The sequence below is a fragment of the Euleptes europaea genome, chromosome 17 (genome assembly GCF_029931775.1).
Source record: "Euleptes europaea isolate rEulEur1 chromosome 17, rEulEur1.hap1, whole genome shotgun sequence".
NCBI lineage: Eukaryota > Metazoa > Chordata > Lepidosauria > Squamata > Sphaerodactylidae > Euleptes > Euleptes europaea.
Genome location: NC_079328.1, coordinates 25763116 through 25776818, shown reverse-complemented (window position 1 = coordinate 25776818; position 13703 = coordinate 25763116). Strand labels below are relative to the sequence as shown.

Sequence of the window (13703 nt, the reverse complement as noted above, 5' to 3'; positions counted from 1 at the left end):
AGGTTTCTAGACCTCATGGCTGAAAGTTTCACAAGAGTGGGCTTTTTCTGCTACAAGCACAAGCAACATGCATGTGTTTTTTTTGGGGGGGGGGAATTGTTTTGTTTTAACTTCAACTAATTTTGTCACTGGGAGGGAAGGCGACATAGTATAGGCCAATGTCATCAGATCTCGGAAGCTAAACAGGGTGAGTACTTGGAAGGGAGACCACCAAGGAAGACTCTGCAGAGGAAGGCAATAGCAAACCACCTCCACTTCTCACGTGCCTTGAAAGCCTCTTGCTGAGGTCACCCCAAGTCGGCTGCAACTTGACAGCTCTCTACACACACACAATTTCGTCACAAGATCTGGTCTATCCTCTTAGTAATTTATTTTGCATTTGCCCTGTTTCTAGAGGATGATTTAAAAGCAGCCACTGGAAGTGTCAACTGCTGTCTCAGCTGGATCAGCACAGGCAAGACAGTAGTGTTGCCAGCTCTGGGTTGGGAAATACCTGGAGATTTTGGAGGGGGGGCCTCTAAACCCCAAGAGGGTGGGGTTTGGAGAGGGGAGGGACTTCAGCGCCATAGAGTCCAATTGTCAAAGTGGCCATTTTCTCCAGGTGAACTGACCTCTATCAGCTGGATATCAGTTGTAACAGCAGATCTCCAGCCACCACCTGGAGGCTGGCAACCCTACAAGACAGCAACTGTGACATCTGCACAGCGACAGTCGCCCCTGAAACAAAAGGTACCTCCTCTTTGAGAGGCTCTTCCTCCCATCTTTAAGCGGTGCATCCTTAAACCCCTGAAATATAGATCATCAAGAGCGGAAGGTCGCAGTCCTATGTAAAGGCCCAACTCTCAAACCACCTTTTGGTAAACTACCCCCCAAACTAGAGATTCCGTCATTCAGCGTACAGTAAAACTGTTTACAAGGCAGCAAAAAACCAATCTGGTTTCATCACTCCTTTCTCGATCTGGTAGAATTTGTCCCAGTAGATGCCGTCTTCAATAACAAGCTGTCCCCAAAGACAGGCACCTCCCTAGTGCTAAGGGGCAGCTTAACAAGAACTCTCGGCTACAGAAGATGGGTTCCCATTCAAATAAAAATTAAAAATCCATAGCCAAGCAGGTGAGGTTTACAGCAGAGTGGGGGGGGGGGAGAAAGGGTGCCCAAAACAGAAGCAGAGGGAACGATAACATGAGAACTTGTGTGTGTGAAACATCTCTCCCTCCCTGTTCTTGAAAACAGTATGGGTGAGGGCTGCAAGCATTGATCTGAATTAACTGGTAGGGCAGGGGGAGATCAGCAGGTGGCCCCCCGCCCTGCCTGGAGCACTGATTCGCCCTAACAAAAACGCTTTCAATCATGCCCACGGTTGCTCCCGCAACCAATTCCATTGAGACCGAGAAGGATGATTACAGATCATGGCAAAAGACTTAAAGAGGGGCGAGGGGGGGACACAGCGTGTGAGCACCTACCAGGCACCAGCTGTTAGCAGCAGAGAGAGCGGAAGAACCAGCGACTTACATGGTAACTTACACGGGGGAGGCGACAAGCCACTACGATTTAAAGTGCCACCCATTAAAACAAAATTCATCTCCTCTCCTGAACACTGGAAGACTTCCACGTAACGGTCCTTCATCATCTTCTTGTGGCACTTCTGAGCCACCAGGAAAGCCCGGTCCGAAGATTTCATCTGGATAAAAGCGTCGCCGGATGGACGGCCCTGAAGAACGGAAACCGGAATTGAGGAAGAGTAGGCAGGAGTCCCAGAACGAGCTTGTAACCCTGCCACCTCTTAGTTCAGGGCTTTTTACATGATTCTTCACAACAGCCCTGTAAGGTAGGAGGGAGAGAGCGAGAGCGCAACTGGCCCAAGGCTACCCACTAGGGTTGCCAACCTCCAGGTGGTGGCTGGAGATCCCCCACTATTACAACTGATCTCCAGGCGATAGACATCAGTTCCCCTGGATAAAATGGTAGCTTTGGCAATTGGACTGACTGGGTAGTAGGGTTGCCAGCTCTGAGCTGGTTCACCAGAATACAGTCTGCTGCTCATGTGGAGGAGTGGGGAATCAAACCCGGTTCTCCAGATTAGAGTCTACCGTTCTTAATCACTACACCATGCTGGCTTTCAGCTTCCCTAGCAGCTTCCCTCAACAACAAAGTTTCCTAGAGTGAGAGAGCAGAACAGGCACAAAACTGGTTCTCCAGAGTGACCCAATTGCTAGAACTAGGGACATTCTGCTCCTGGCTTGAACTGCCTGCAGTTCCTCCTCTGACCAGCAGGTGGTAGCAAGGAGTAGGGAACTAGTGTTTGCACACACAAGGGTCCTGGTTCAAACCCCATAAGTAGAGTTGCCAGGTCCCTCTTCACCACCTGTGGGAGGTTTTTGGGGTGGAGCCTGAGGAAGGCAGGGTTTGGGGAGGGACTTCAATGCCATAGAGTCCAATTGCCAAAGAGGCTATTTTCTCCAGGGGAACTGATCTCTATCGGCTGGAGATCAATTGGAACAGCAGGAGATCTCCAGCTAGTACCTGGAGATTGGCAACCCTACCCATAAAGTGCCCATAAACTTGAAACCAAGTAGTTTTGCTGCTGCAAAGACACGAGCTCAGCTATGAGTGTACGGGGCTGACTAAAGAGAGAGCTGGAACAGTGTCGTGGATAGTGTGTTGGGTGAGGATCCTGGGAGACCCAGTTCGAATCCCCACTCACATGCTCTCAGTCCAACCTACCTCACAGGGTGGTTGTTGTTAGAGAATGGAAGAAGGGAGAAAGACATTCTAAGCCTCTTCGGTTCCCCGTTGGGGAGAAAAGCAGGATATAAACAAATGCATAAGTCCAAACGCGAGGGGTCCTGACAACCACCAGTCCTTCCCCCTTAAAGAGGAGCCTGGGAGATATTGGATTGTTCCCCAGATAGCTAAATTCCAGCCACCCCACTCTATTCTTACTGCATCGTCTATTTTGAGCTCCCCTACTTGTTGATTAAGGACCATGTGGACTCCATGGGGCTTGATATCCGCCGTGGCGTCTCCCATGAACTCCAGGATGTCGTCGATTCCAGCGGTGTATGGCAGACCTCGAAGCCGGACACAATCTCGCACGCTTCCAGCAGCGATGGTGTAAGGAGGAGGTATGACAGGAATGATGGGAGTGGGAAGTGTGGGAATCAGAGGCGTTGACATGTATCTGTTAAGGACCTGTTGGCAAACAGTTTGGTGGGGTGGGGGGGAAAAAAGAGGAGAACATCAGACTTTCCAAGATAGGACCCGCAGTCAGAACACATCCACAGAATCATTAGCAAGCAGGGATAAGTGTACACTACAAATTAGGGTAATCTGTAGGCAAATCATTAGCAACTGAACTAATCAGCCTGTATTTTATACACACACATATCAATGGATAGTAGGGCTCCCAGGTCCCTCTTCACCACCAGTGGGAGGTTTTTGGGGTGTGAGCCTGAGGAGGGAGGGGTTTGGGGAGGGGAGGGATTTCAATGCCATAGTCCCAATTGCCAAGGCGGCCATTTTCTCCAGGTGAACCCATCTCTATCAGCTGGAGATCAGTTGTAATAGGAGATCTCTAGCTAGTACCTGGAGGTTGGCAACCCTAATGGATAGTTCAAAAGTCAATCCTACTGTTCCTTAGAAGGTCAGGGGCTGCTTCCTGGCCCCTGGCTTCCCCATTTCAGGCTCCAAATGAAATAATATTATTTACGCAGGCATTTTGCAAAAATGGTGACCTATTTTATTTGTGGGTGTCATCCCTCTCCAATGCACACTTCGAAAATTGATTTTTGCTTTGGTTGCGCTCCATTGATTTTACAGTGGCATGCTTGTTTGGTGCTTGGGTGTTAAAGAGTAGTATTAACTCTTTTGGATTTTGGTATTGTAAGATTTTCTACTGTTGTTCCCTGCCTCACCGGATCCCAAACACTTATAGGCTAATAATCTAAAACAATTGAAAATTAATAATTATATTTTCAAGGACATAGAAATCTCTCTTTCATAAGTAATGGCTGTTTCTGTCTGAAATTCTCAGGATATGACGAGCGGTATAAACCATACGGAAATAAAGCCAGCTGCCCAAGAACCTGAGATCTTCATATAAAGCAGCCGCTGGACTTGCCGGCAGAAAGCAAGTTAATCTGAAACCCATCTGAGGAGCTGAAATTTTCAAAATTTGGGATTAGGATAGAGAGCGGTTCCTCAACTGTAACCAGAAGTTTCTGCTCTAGAGAAAAAAAGTAGGGGGAAGATGGGAGCCTGTGAGAAACTGCAGGGGGGAGATAAATAGGGTTGCCGACTCTGAGTTGGGAAATTCCTGGAGATTTGGGGATGGAGTTGAGTTGTACCACACTCAGTGGCTAATTTCCCCCACACCCCCAACCCACATGACATCAGCCCTTGCCTCACTTAACTGAATCACTTAATACTGTCAAAGGCCAGTACAAAAGTCAATAACATTACCAAAAATATTATATAAAGCCCTTGCCTCACAGACGGAAGAGCAAAGAGGGACCAAGACACACAGCAGCCATTATGGCAACAAACAAAGGCTGTAAGGCTACTCTAGAGCTGCCCAACCACCAGGTGGGAGGTTGGAGTTCTCCTGGAATTACAACTCATCTCCAGACTACACAGATCAGTTCCTCTGAAGGAAATGGCCGCTTTGGAGGGTGTACTGTATGGCATCATATCCTTGCTGAGCTTCTTCTCCCCAAACTCCCAGATGCCACCCCCAAATCTCCAGGAATTTCCCAACACAGAGTTGGCAACCTTTTGCTCTGCAGTCCTGCTTGGGTTGCCAGGTCCCTCTTTGCAACCAGTGGGAGGTTTTGGGGGCAGGGTCTGAGGAGGACGGGGTTTGGGGAGAGGAGGGACTTCAATGCCATAGAGTCCAATTGCCAAAGTGGCCATTTTCTCCAGGTGGACTGATCTCTATCAGCTGGAGATCAGTTGTAATAGCACAAGATCTCCAGCTAGTACCTGGAGGGTGGCAACCTTAAGTCCCACCCCAAAGCTAACCAGAACCACTTCCTGGATTAGCAGTCTCAGATAACCCACTTTGTGTTAACAAAACCCAAAAGGGAAATCCAAGAAGAAAAAGCCACATAAGAGCTTTTATTAAGACTACCCCAAAGTAACACAATACAGTATGCCAAGTGTAGGTTGTGTTATTCTTTTGGCTGCTTTGAGCAACATCCCAATGCCACCAAAACCACATTATACACTTGACACACTGCGTTGTGTTATTTTGATCTTGGCAACATTGGAAAGCCCCGTAACACCTTTTCACTAAGACTAAAATAGAACAACGTGGTGTGCGATGCTTTTGTTGTTCTCGGTCTTAGTAAAAAAGGTACTTTGTTTTGCAACAGAGCAACACGGCTGCCTATTTTTTCATGTAAACTCCACAAAGGAGTGCATGTACTGAACACACATTATAATAAGAGGGATCACACATTTTCCACGGAATGCCTTGGCTGACTGAATTTCACAAGCGGCCGGTCTGCTCCCTGCCCTGCTTTCTTTTACATTTCAAGACCCTCCAGAAACAGGGTTGCCAAGTCTATGTTGGGAAATTCCTGGGGATCTGGGGGTGAGAATTTGGGAAGGTGCGGTTTGGGGAGGGGAAAGACCTCAGCAGGGTAGGGAGGGGCTGTGGCTCAGTGGTAGAGCATCTGCTTGGCATGCAGAAGGTTCCAGGTTCAATCCCTGGCATCTCCAGTTCAACAGACCAGGCAAGTAGGTGATGTGAAAGACCTCTGCCTGAGACCCTGGAGAGCCGCTGCCAATCAGAGTAGACAATACTGACTTTGACGGACCAAGGGTTTGATTCAGTATAAGGCAGCTTCATGTATTCATGTGTATGACACCATAGAGTCCATCCTCCAAGGCAGCCATTTTCTCTAAGGGAGCTGATCCCGGTAGTATGGAGACTGGTTGTAATTCCAGATCTCCAAGCTCCACCCGTAGGTTGGCAGCCCTATAAGATCACCTACAAAGCGTCACCACCAATTCTTACAAAACACCAACAAAGAACCAGCTCCTGCCTCCTGACAAAGGGACACCCCCATCTGATAATAAATAACAAGCTTGGGGACACCCCCCTCCGCCCTCCCTTCTGCCTCTAGCGCTGCCTTCCAGTTCCCTGGGGGATTTCTTTGCAGCAGTGCCCTACCCGTCCCTCCCGACAGACAGAAACCAGACAGAGATAATTGGAGGCAGAGCGGCTGCCCGTGGGGGCCCATTGTTCAAAAACTAATTATAGAGGAGAGGGAGCCGTGGGGGGGGGGAGGGAGGAGACCAGTGAGTCACAGGTCCAAGCCAACCGGCAGCAGGCCACACTCCAGGTCAACTGGCCGCTTTTCAGCTGGAGATGTTTCAGCCACAAGACAGTTGCAATCTCCCACCACCACCCCTCCACACACATAGCCCTGTTCACAAGTTACAAGGAATGCACGCTCAATCTGTGTACAGTGACACTTGATAGTTCTTTGTATGGAGGAGGAAGAGGAAGAAGAAAAAGAGGAGGAAGAGGAAGAAGAGGAGGAGGAGGAAGAGGAGGAAGAAGAGGAGGAGGAGGAAGAGGAGAAGGAAGAAGAAGAAAAGGGGGAAGAGGAGGAAGAAGGTGGTTTTTATATGCTGACTTTCTCTACCACTTAACGAAGACTCAACCCGGCTTCCAATCTCCTTCCCTTCCCACAACAGACACCCTGTGAGGTAGGTGGGGCGGAGAGAGCTCTAAGAGAGCTGTGACTAGCCCAAGCTTACCCAGCTGGCGCCATGTGGAGGAGTGGGGAAACCAATCCGGTTCACCAGATTAGCCTCCACCGCTCATGTGGAAGAGGGAGGAATAAAACCCGGCTCTCCAGATTAGAATCCACCGCTCCAAACCACTACTCTTAACCATTACACCACACTGGCTCCTGAGTAATTCTTATGTTACCATCAACACATGTACTACTGAACATGTGACTGAAACTCCACATTTATCCAGGTACTGGTCCCCAGTTTCATTGGTAAACTGCATGCACATTGGCTCTTTCTTACAAACAGAGGTACACATGTACAGGTAGTATGTATGTGCATTCACTGTAACATGTGAATGGGGCTACAAATGAACTGCAAAACTGGCTCTCCAGTTAAGTAGACTGAACAGACACTGTTCAGACACTGAACAAACGCCAAAGATCGCGTTAAGTGAGCTCTTTAGTAATGCAAAGCAGGTATGCGTCGGCTTCACAGTCACTTCCGGAATGACAGTTCAGCATGTAAATTTTTTTAAAAAAAATATGCGGGGCAATTCAGACCTGAAACGCGCTGCTAATTACCATGAATAAATGGCCCCAGAGTTTGATTTGATTTGATTCTCAGAGCAGTTTCACGGCATTGCTGGGATTGTTTTGAAGACAGCTGCAGTTCCTGACACACTGTGCAGAAAACTCTTTTGCCAGCTGACCTGGAGCAAAAACTAAGCGGTAGCCACAAGCCAAGAGTTGCGAGAGTGGGCTCCTTGCTGTTACAGGCAGAACCTGCCCTTAGATGCCAGGATGCACCTTGATCTATGCCCAAGTCCTCTGTGGTTAAAAAGGTAAAGGTCCCCTGTGCAAGCACCGGTCATTCCTGACCCATGGGGTGACGTCACATCCCGACATTTCCTAGGCAGACTTTGTTTGTGGGGTGGTTTGCCAGTGCCTTCCCCAGTCATCTTCCCTTTACCCCCAGCAAGCTGGGTACTCATTTCACTGACCTCGGAAGGATGGAAGGCTGAGTCGACCTTGAGCCGGCTACCTGAAACCAACTTCCGTCGGGATTGAACTCAGGTCGTAAGCAGAGCTTTTGACTGCAGTACTGCAGCTGAACACTCTGCGCCACGGGGCACCCCACAAATGACATGCAACAAATCAATGCAAGAAAAAAGACCAGAATTGCTACAACCTGCTGGACTTCTGCCGCTGTGCTCCTGAAGAGTTCAATGTAGCGTTTGCCAAGGATCTCCTTGTGCTTTTTAAGTGCATTCTGTGCATACTCTTCACAGGCAAACAAGACAAAAGCATCGCCCGTGGGCCTGCCGTCCGGGTACTTGACAAAGAGAAGCCCCTCCTTCCCGCCTGTGACCGGGCACTCGGGCCCAAGGAAGCCCAAGACGTCCTCAGGGGTGGCTGTGAACGGAAGCCCTCGCATCCGGATGATAACCTGATTCTCCTTGGACAGGAACTGGGCTACTTCATTGGAGGTGCCTGGTTGGAAAGGCAAGGGGGAGAATTCATTTATTTGCCCTCTCAGCTAGGAGAATAAAGACAGGGGCCAAAATGGTGAGGGATTTACAAAGGTAACGCTGGGTGGGTTATTTCAAGAATGTTTTTTCAACACAGGGTGTTTATGCATGGGTGCTTTCACTCACTGTTCGCCCCCGAGCACTACAAGTAAGCCAATTACAAAGCAGCATTTAAAGGGGCGGGGAGTTGATTTGAGCTTGGAGACTGCTGGTGCAGAGATTCCCCAACAGGAAAGTGTGGGTCCAGTGAGCAACAAACCTCAGGTAAAACTCCCATGCATAAATGACCACAGAGACATTTCTCATCTCACTTGTGTCCACTGTCAAGTTAGAGAACAGCTTGGCTCCAGTTTAATGGATCTGAGCCTCAGATCGACGCACTCCCTCCTCCCCTTCCTTCCTTGTTCCTCACACCCCAACAGTTGGGCTCTACATCCAAATCAGTGACCTATACATTTTTGGCTTGCCTTTCAAACAAGAAAGCGTAAAGCCCACTTTTAAACTGTGGTTTCTATTTTCGGCAAGCGAAAGCCACAGTTTGCCGACATACCAGAATGCACGAATATATTGAGATGCAAACACCTTAAGGCAGGGATCTCCCTTTGGCTTGTTCCTTTGCAAAAACCACCACATTGCAACAGTGCAATCAGAATTAATCAGGCTAAACATTTTAAACGCAGCTGTTCTGCTCATTAAATGCGGTTAAGAATACCAAACTCGCAAGGATGAGTTTACAACTTCTCCTCACCTCCAGCAATCTTTAGAAACTCTTCTCCAGTTGCTTTGTAAACCTGAAATAAAGAGAGAGAAAACGCTGTTAGCTCACTATTAGTTTTATCAAACCCAAATACAGATGTAGCGCCATTTCCGAATATTCCTATTCAGACATGAGTATTTGCTTCTTCCATTTAGACCCAGCTTTTCTTCCAGCATGAGATATGGGTACCTGAAGGACAGCCTTCTCCTTTATCGTCCTTCCTGCCATTGTAAGCTCCTTGGAAGGGAGGCAGGTGGCAATCAGACAGGGCTTTTTTAGTGGTGTCACCTCATCCGGAGAAGGCTCTTCCCCTGAAAACTCACCTGACACCTATCCTTCTTGTTAGTGTAGTGGTTAAGAGTGGCAGACTCTAATCTGGAGAACCAGGTTTGATTCTCCACGCCTGGTTTGATTCCCCACACCTCCACATGAGTGGCAGACTCTAATCTGGTGAACCGAGTTTGTTTCCCCACTCCTACACATGAAGCCTGTTGGGTAACCTTGGGCTAGTCACAGTTCTCTCTGAACTCTCTCAGCCTCACCTACCTCGCCTTGTGAGGAGGGGAAGGGGAGGTGATTGTAAACTGTTTTGAGACTCCTTAAAGGTAGAGAAAAAGTGGGGTAAAAAAAACCAACTCTTCGTCATTCTTCTGGCTTTTTAGGCACCTGGATAGATTTTTTTTGCCCAGGATTTTATCTGAGTTTTTCCCCACTCTTTAGTTATTTTATTACTGGGTCATTTTAGGTGTTCCACCTATTTCATGGCCATATAGGGTTATAGTGTTTCTGGTCTAGATTATGACTTGTTTATTTATTTTTTTACTGCAATGACTTCTTTTTATTCCTCTGCTAATTTTGATTATCTTAAAATGTGCTGCTGCAGGTTGCATTATTGCTGGATAGTTATTAACATCTCAAACAACAATTGTGTTGTGTATTTTTATCCAAAAGAAGTGCACTACATATTTATATGTCTATTTGCTCTTTGAAAACACAAGCAGCTTCATAAATAAAATTGCAACAGCTAAAGCATCTTTACAGCGTAAGTCTGACAATACATAAATGAAATCCAATAACAAGGTGCATAAACACGCAGACTAGTAACCCAATGGGTTCTCCTGTATCAGTTCGATAAACCACAATTGGATATTGGAGCGTGCGACAGAAGTTGAAGCAAATGACAAAAGTTGAAGCAAATGACGAGAAGGGTTTCCGGTACAAATCCCTTTTCACCAAGGTTTCTTTGGTCGTGATCTTCAACTCAAACCAAAACCATGCACTCGCACACAAATCACATTCTAGTGACATCCAAAGTCTAGTATCAGTCTCTTCGATTGGACGGCATAATATCACTACAGTAAGATCACTAAAACCACCTGCACACAATGTCCTTTGCCCACAGATAAATATGTAAAGTCACTTGCCACCCCTCTGGCTTGGCTTTCGGATGCAACCCTCAAGGACCGTGCCCTTTAAAGTCAACAGAGATCTTCGTTCAAACCTTTCACTGCGCGACGTACCTCTATGTACCTGCTCCCCATGTGATGCTTGTGCCTCTCCAGGGCCAAGTCTCTCTGTTCGGAGTTGACAAATCGGACCAGGGCTTCTCCGTTCCGCCTTCCTTGGGCATTTAGACACAGAGCCACGCCGCCTCTGGGGAGTGGGGAGAGAACAGGATGAAAAAGAGTGCTTCAAGGCTTTATATGCAGTGACGTTTGTTTGATTTCAAAATGGTGTTGTTTTATATTCAGACATACGTAGATATTTTATATTATGTGGATATATCAGGCACTGTGGAAACAGCTAATATAGTAGTATAGCAATAATAGGCACAGTAGACAAGCAAGACTTATTCTTCCTAAGCGGCTATAATAGCTTGTAACTTTCTTATATTAACTGTATTAAATTGATATTGATGTAGATCAGCTTAGTTTTGATCAGTTTATTTTTGTTACAGTTAGCAATCTGGGGTCATGAAGGATTATGTGAGCTTGAGCACTGTCAATCTGTATATTATGTTTTACTTACCCACCCACCCCATCTTTTCTTTTTCCTGTATCCTTATATTGAAAAAAATGTTTTTTTTAAAAAAAGGCTTTATAAGCAGGCAGTAAAGAATGTCACATCTTCAAGCATGTATGGAGTCATGCTAAAGCAAGCCAGTTAATTGAACCCTTCTAGATCAGCACGGTCTATTCCCCAGTTGTCCAGAACCTTTTCAGGGTCCCAGGCTGAGAAAGATATTTTCAAGTCCTTTCCCTTGTACTATTCTGAATTACTTAAAGGACCTAACGATTCCTCATTATAGAAGAGCATTTATGCTTGCTCAGTTAAATTCTTTTCCCTCAGCCACACTGGAAGGCTGATTCACAGGCATAGCATATTCAGACAGAGTGGATCTGGTTAGACTGCGCGCTCAGAATATATTTTATTGGAGTGTGAAATCTGGACTGATTTGAGAGAAAGGTATTTGTCCTCCCTCTTAATATGTGAATTTATCATCTCAAAAGCTGTCCAGTTTTCCCTTGTAGACCGGAAAACTACCTCAGCAGTCGCTAAATATTTAGCTGTGGCGATTGCCTTTAAGAGGGTTGGATCTCAATCTGTTAAGACCTTTGAGACAGAAGAACAGTAAGATAAGAAGAAGGTATTTTCAAGCATATTGCCAAGCTACTAGCCATGACAACCACATGGAACCCCCATAGAGGCAGGAAGCTTCTGAATACCAGGAGGCAATATCATGGGAAGGCCTCAGCCTCTATCACCCCACTTGCTGGCCCTCTAGGGCGACTTGCTGGCCATGGAGTTGGACCACTATTTTGATCCAGCAGGGCTTACGTTCACCTGCTACCTCAGAGCTTTGAACTGGAGATGCCGGGTATCAAACCAGAGACCTTCTGCAAGCAAAGCATAAGCTCTTCCACTAAAACATGCCGCCCTATATATTTCATGGAAAATATCCTGGGCAAGGCACATAACAAGCAACCACGGCAAGATTTTGTATCAGAATTGGGGGGGATTAGGAATACACTGATTCTAAAAGTTGAACAGCCCACTTAGCACTCTTACTTGGCAATGTTAAGTCCTTTGAAAAACCGAGCGATGTCCTGGTCGGAAGACTGCCAAGGGAGTCCTCTGGCACGTATTACAGTTTCACTGTCTACTGCTTCTGACTTACTACTGCGAAAATAAAAATAAAAAGAGGGTCAAACAAGCCAACTTTTTACCCAGTGTTTCGGAGTTGCTCGGTAAGGACATACTTAAGGCATGGCTAACAAGCAACATTGGAATATCTTCTACTGACAGAAATGTGAAGCATTCTATTTGGCAGAGCCTACACATACCAAAAATTAAAGCAGAGGATCAGCACCCTTTAAAAAACACAAAAAGGAGATGTTCAGCAAAAAGCTAGTAGGAACTAAATTTACAAGTCATGGTTAAGCAGAACAGGGCTGTGGTGGGGGGCTCAAATTTAAGCAAACACAAGATGGCTGCTTCTTTTATGAGAGAGTGACTCAAGAGTTCTGCTGTTTCTTTCAGTATTAAAAGTGAGTCACGTTCTGGGAATCCAGACCTGGCTTGTCAGAAATTGTAGAGTGTAGTTTGGCCCTATGCTGTCCTAAGAGACAACAAATCCATGATGTTAGAAGTAGACATTGTCACACCTCAGCCTCATTCAGGGCGGCTTTAGGCAAGCCCCAGAAGGGAAATGAACCAGTCCCTCTAAGGACGTCTCTCAGACAGGACTGCATCCAAACATGGAGCTGAATCCAAGTGGTGTCTTTTGGTTCACAAAGTAAAAGACTATTTTCCATGAGCCAGTATGAGATCGTAGGACCAAGAATACCCAGGTCCCAACTCCCCACTCAGCCATGAAGCTCTCAGGGTGAACCTGGGCCAGCCAGTCCCTCTCATCATACACATATCGATGTGAGGATAAAACACAGCCCTAAGCCCTGATCTGGATGGTCCAGGCTAGCCTGATCTCGTCAGATCTCAGAAGCTAAGCAGGGTCAGCCCTGGTTAGTATTTGGATGGGAGACCACCAAGGAATACCAGGGTTGCTGTCCAGAGGAAGGCACTGGCAAACCACCTCTGTTCGTCTCTTGCCATGAAAACCCCCAAAAAGGGTCGCCATAAGTCGGCTGCGACTTGACGGCACTTGACACACACAAGCTCCCTGAAGGACAGGTGGGATAACAGGTTATAGGGAGGGACGACCTCATTCTGTAAGTAAGAACTTTGGAATCAGCCCCACGGCTTGCATCTGGTTCATTGTGTATAAACACACAACGGCTGTTTCTCATATGTGTTTTTAACATGTACATAGCATACACACTAAAAAAATTTTTAAAGTGTGAGACTCAAAGAAGACAGGATAATTTCAAAAAATATGAACATCACCTTGAGGATGGCTCCCATGTATTAAGACCACCACTTGACTGAGTTGGTTGGGGGCCACTGAACTGTGCCCGAGTTGATATTTATTTAGATATTTGATCCTTCACTTTTCTCCCCATAGGGGATCTGAAGATGCTTAGCATCATACCCTCTTCCTCCATTTTATCTTAATAACCACTCAGTGAGGTAGTTTAGGCTGAGGGAGCCTGACTGGTCCAAGGTTACCCAGCAAGCTTCCCCTGGCAGAGTGGAGATTTGAACCTGGACTTG

The 13703-nt window shown here is 46.7% G+C and overlaps 1 protein-coding gene across 2 annotated transcripts in view; it reads right to left on the bottom strand.

Annotated features, from left to right (window-relative positions):
• The window catches only part of ESRP2 (epithelial splicing regulatory protein 2), a 64027-nt gene that overhangs the window by 14244 nt on the left and 36080 nt on the right, over positions 1-13703 (bottom strand). For both annotated transcript variants that reach the window (XM_056862850.1, XM_056862851.1), the window contains exons 8-13: positions 12102-12212; positions 10553-10685; positions 9024-9066; positions 7936-8237; positions 2971-3192; positions 1513-1711 (exon numbers count right to left, since the gene is read on the bottom strand). In XM_056862850.1, the coding sequence (XP_056718828.1) occupies positions 1513-1711; positions 2971-3192; positions 7936-8237; positions 9024-9066; positions 10553-10685; positions 12102-12212 (1010 nt within the window). The remainder of the gene's footprint in view (positions 1-1512; positions 1712-2970; positions 3193-7935; positions 8238-9023; positions 9067-10552; positions 10686-12101; positions 12213-13703) is intronic.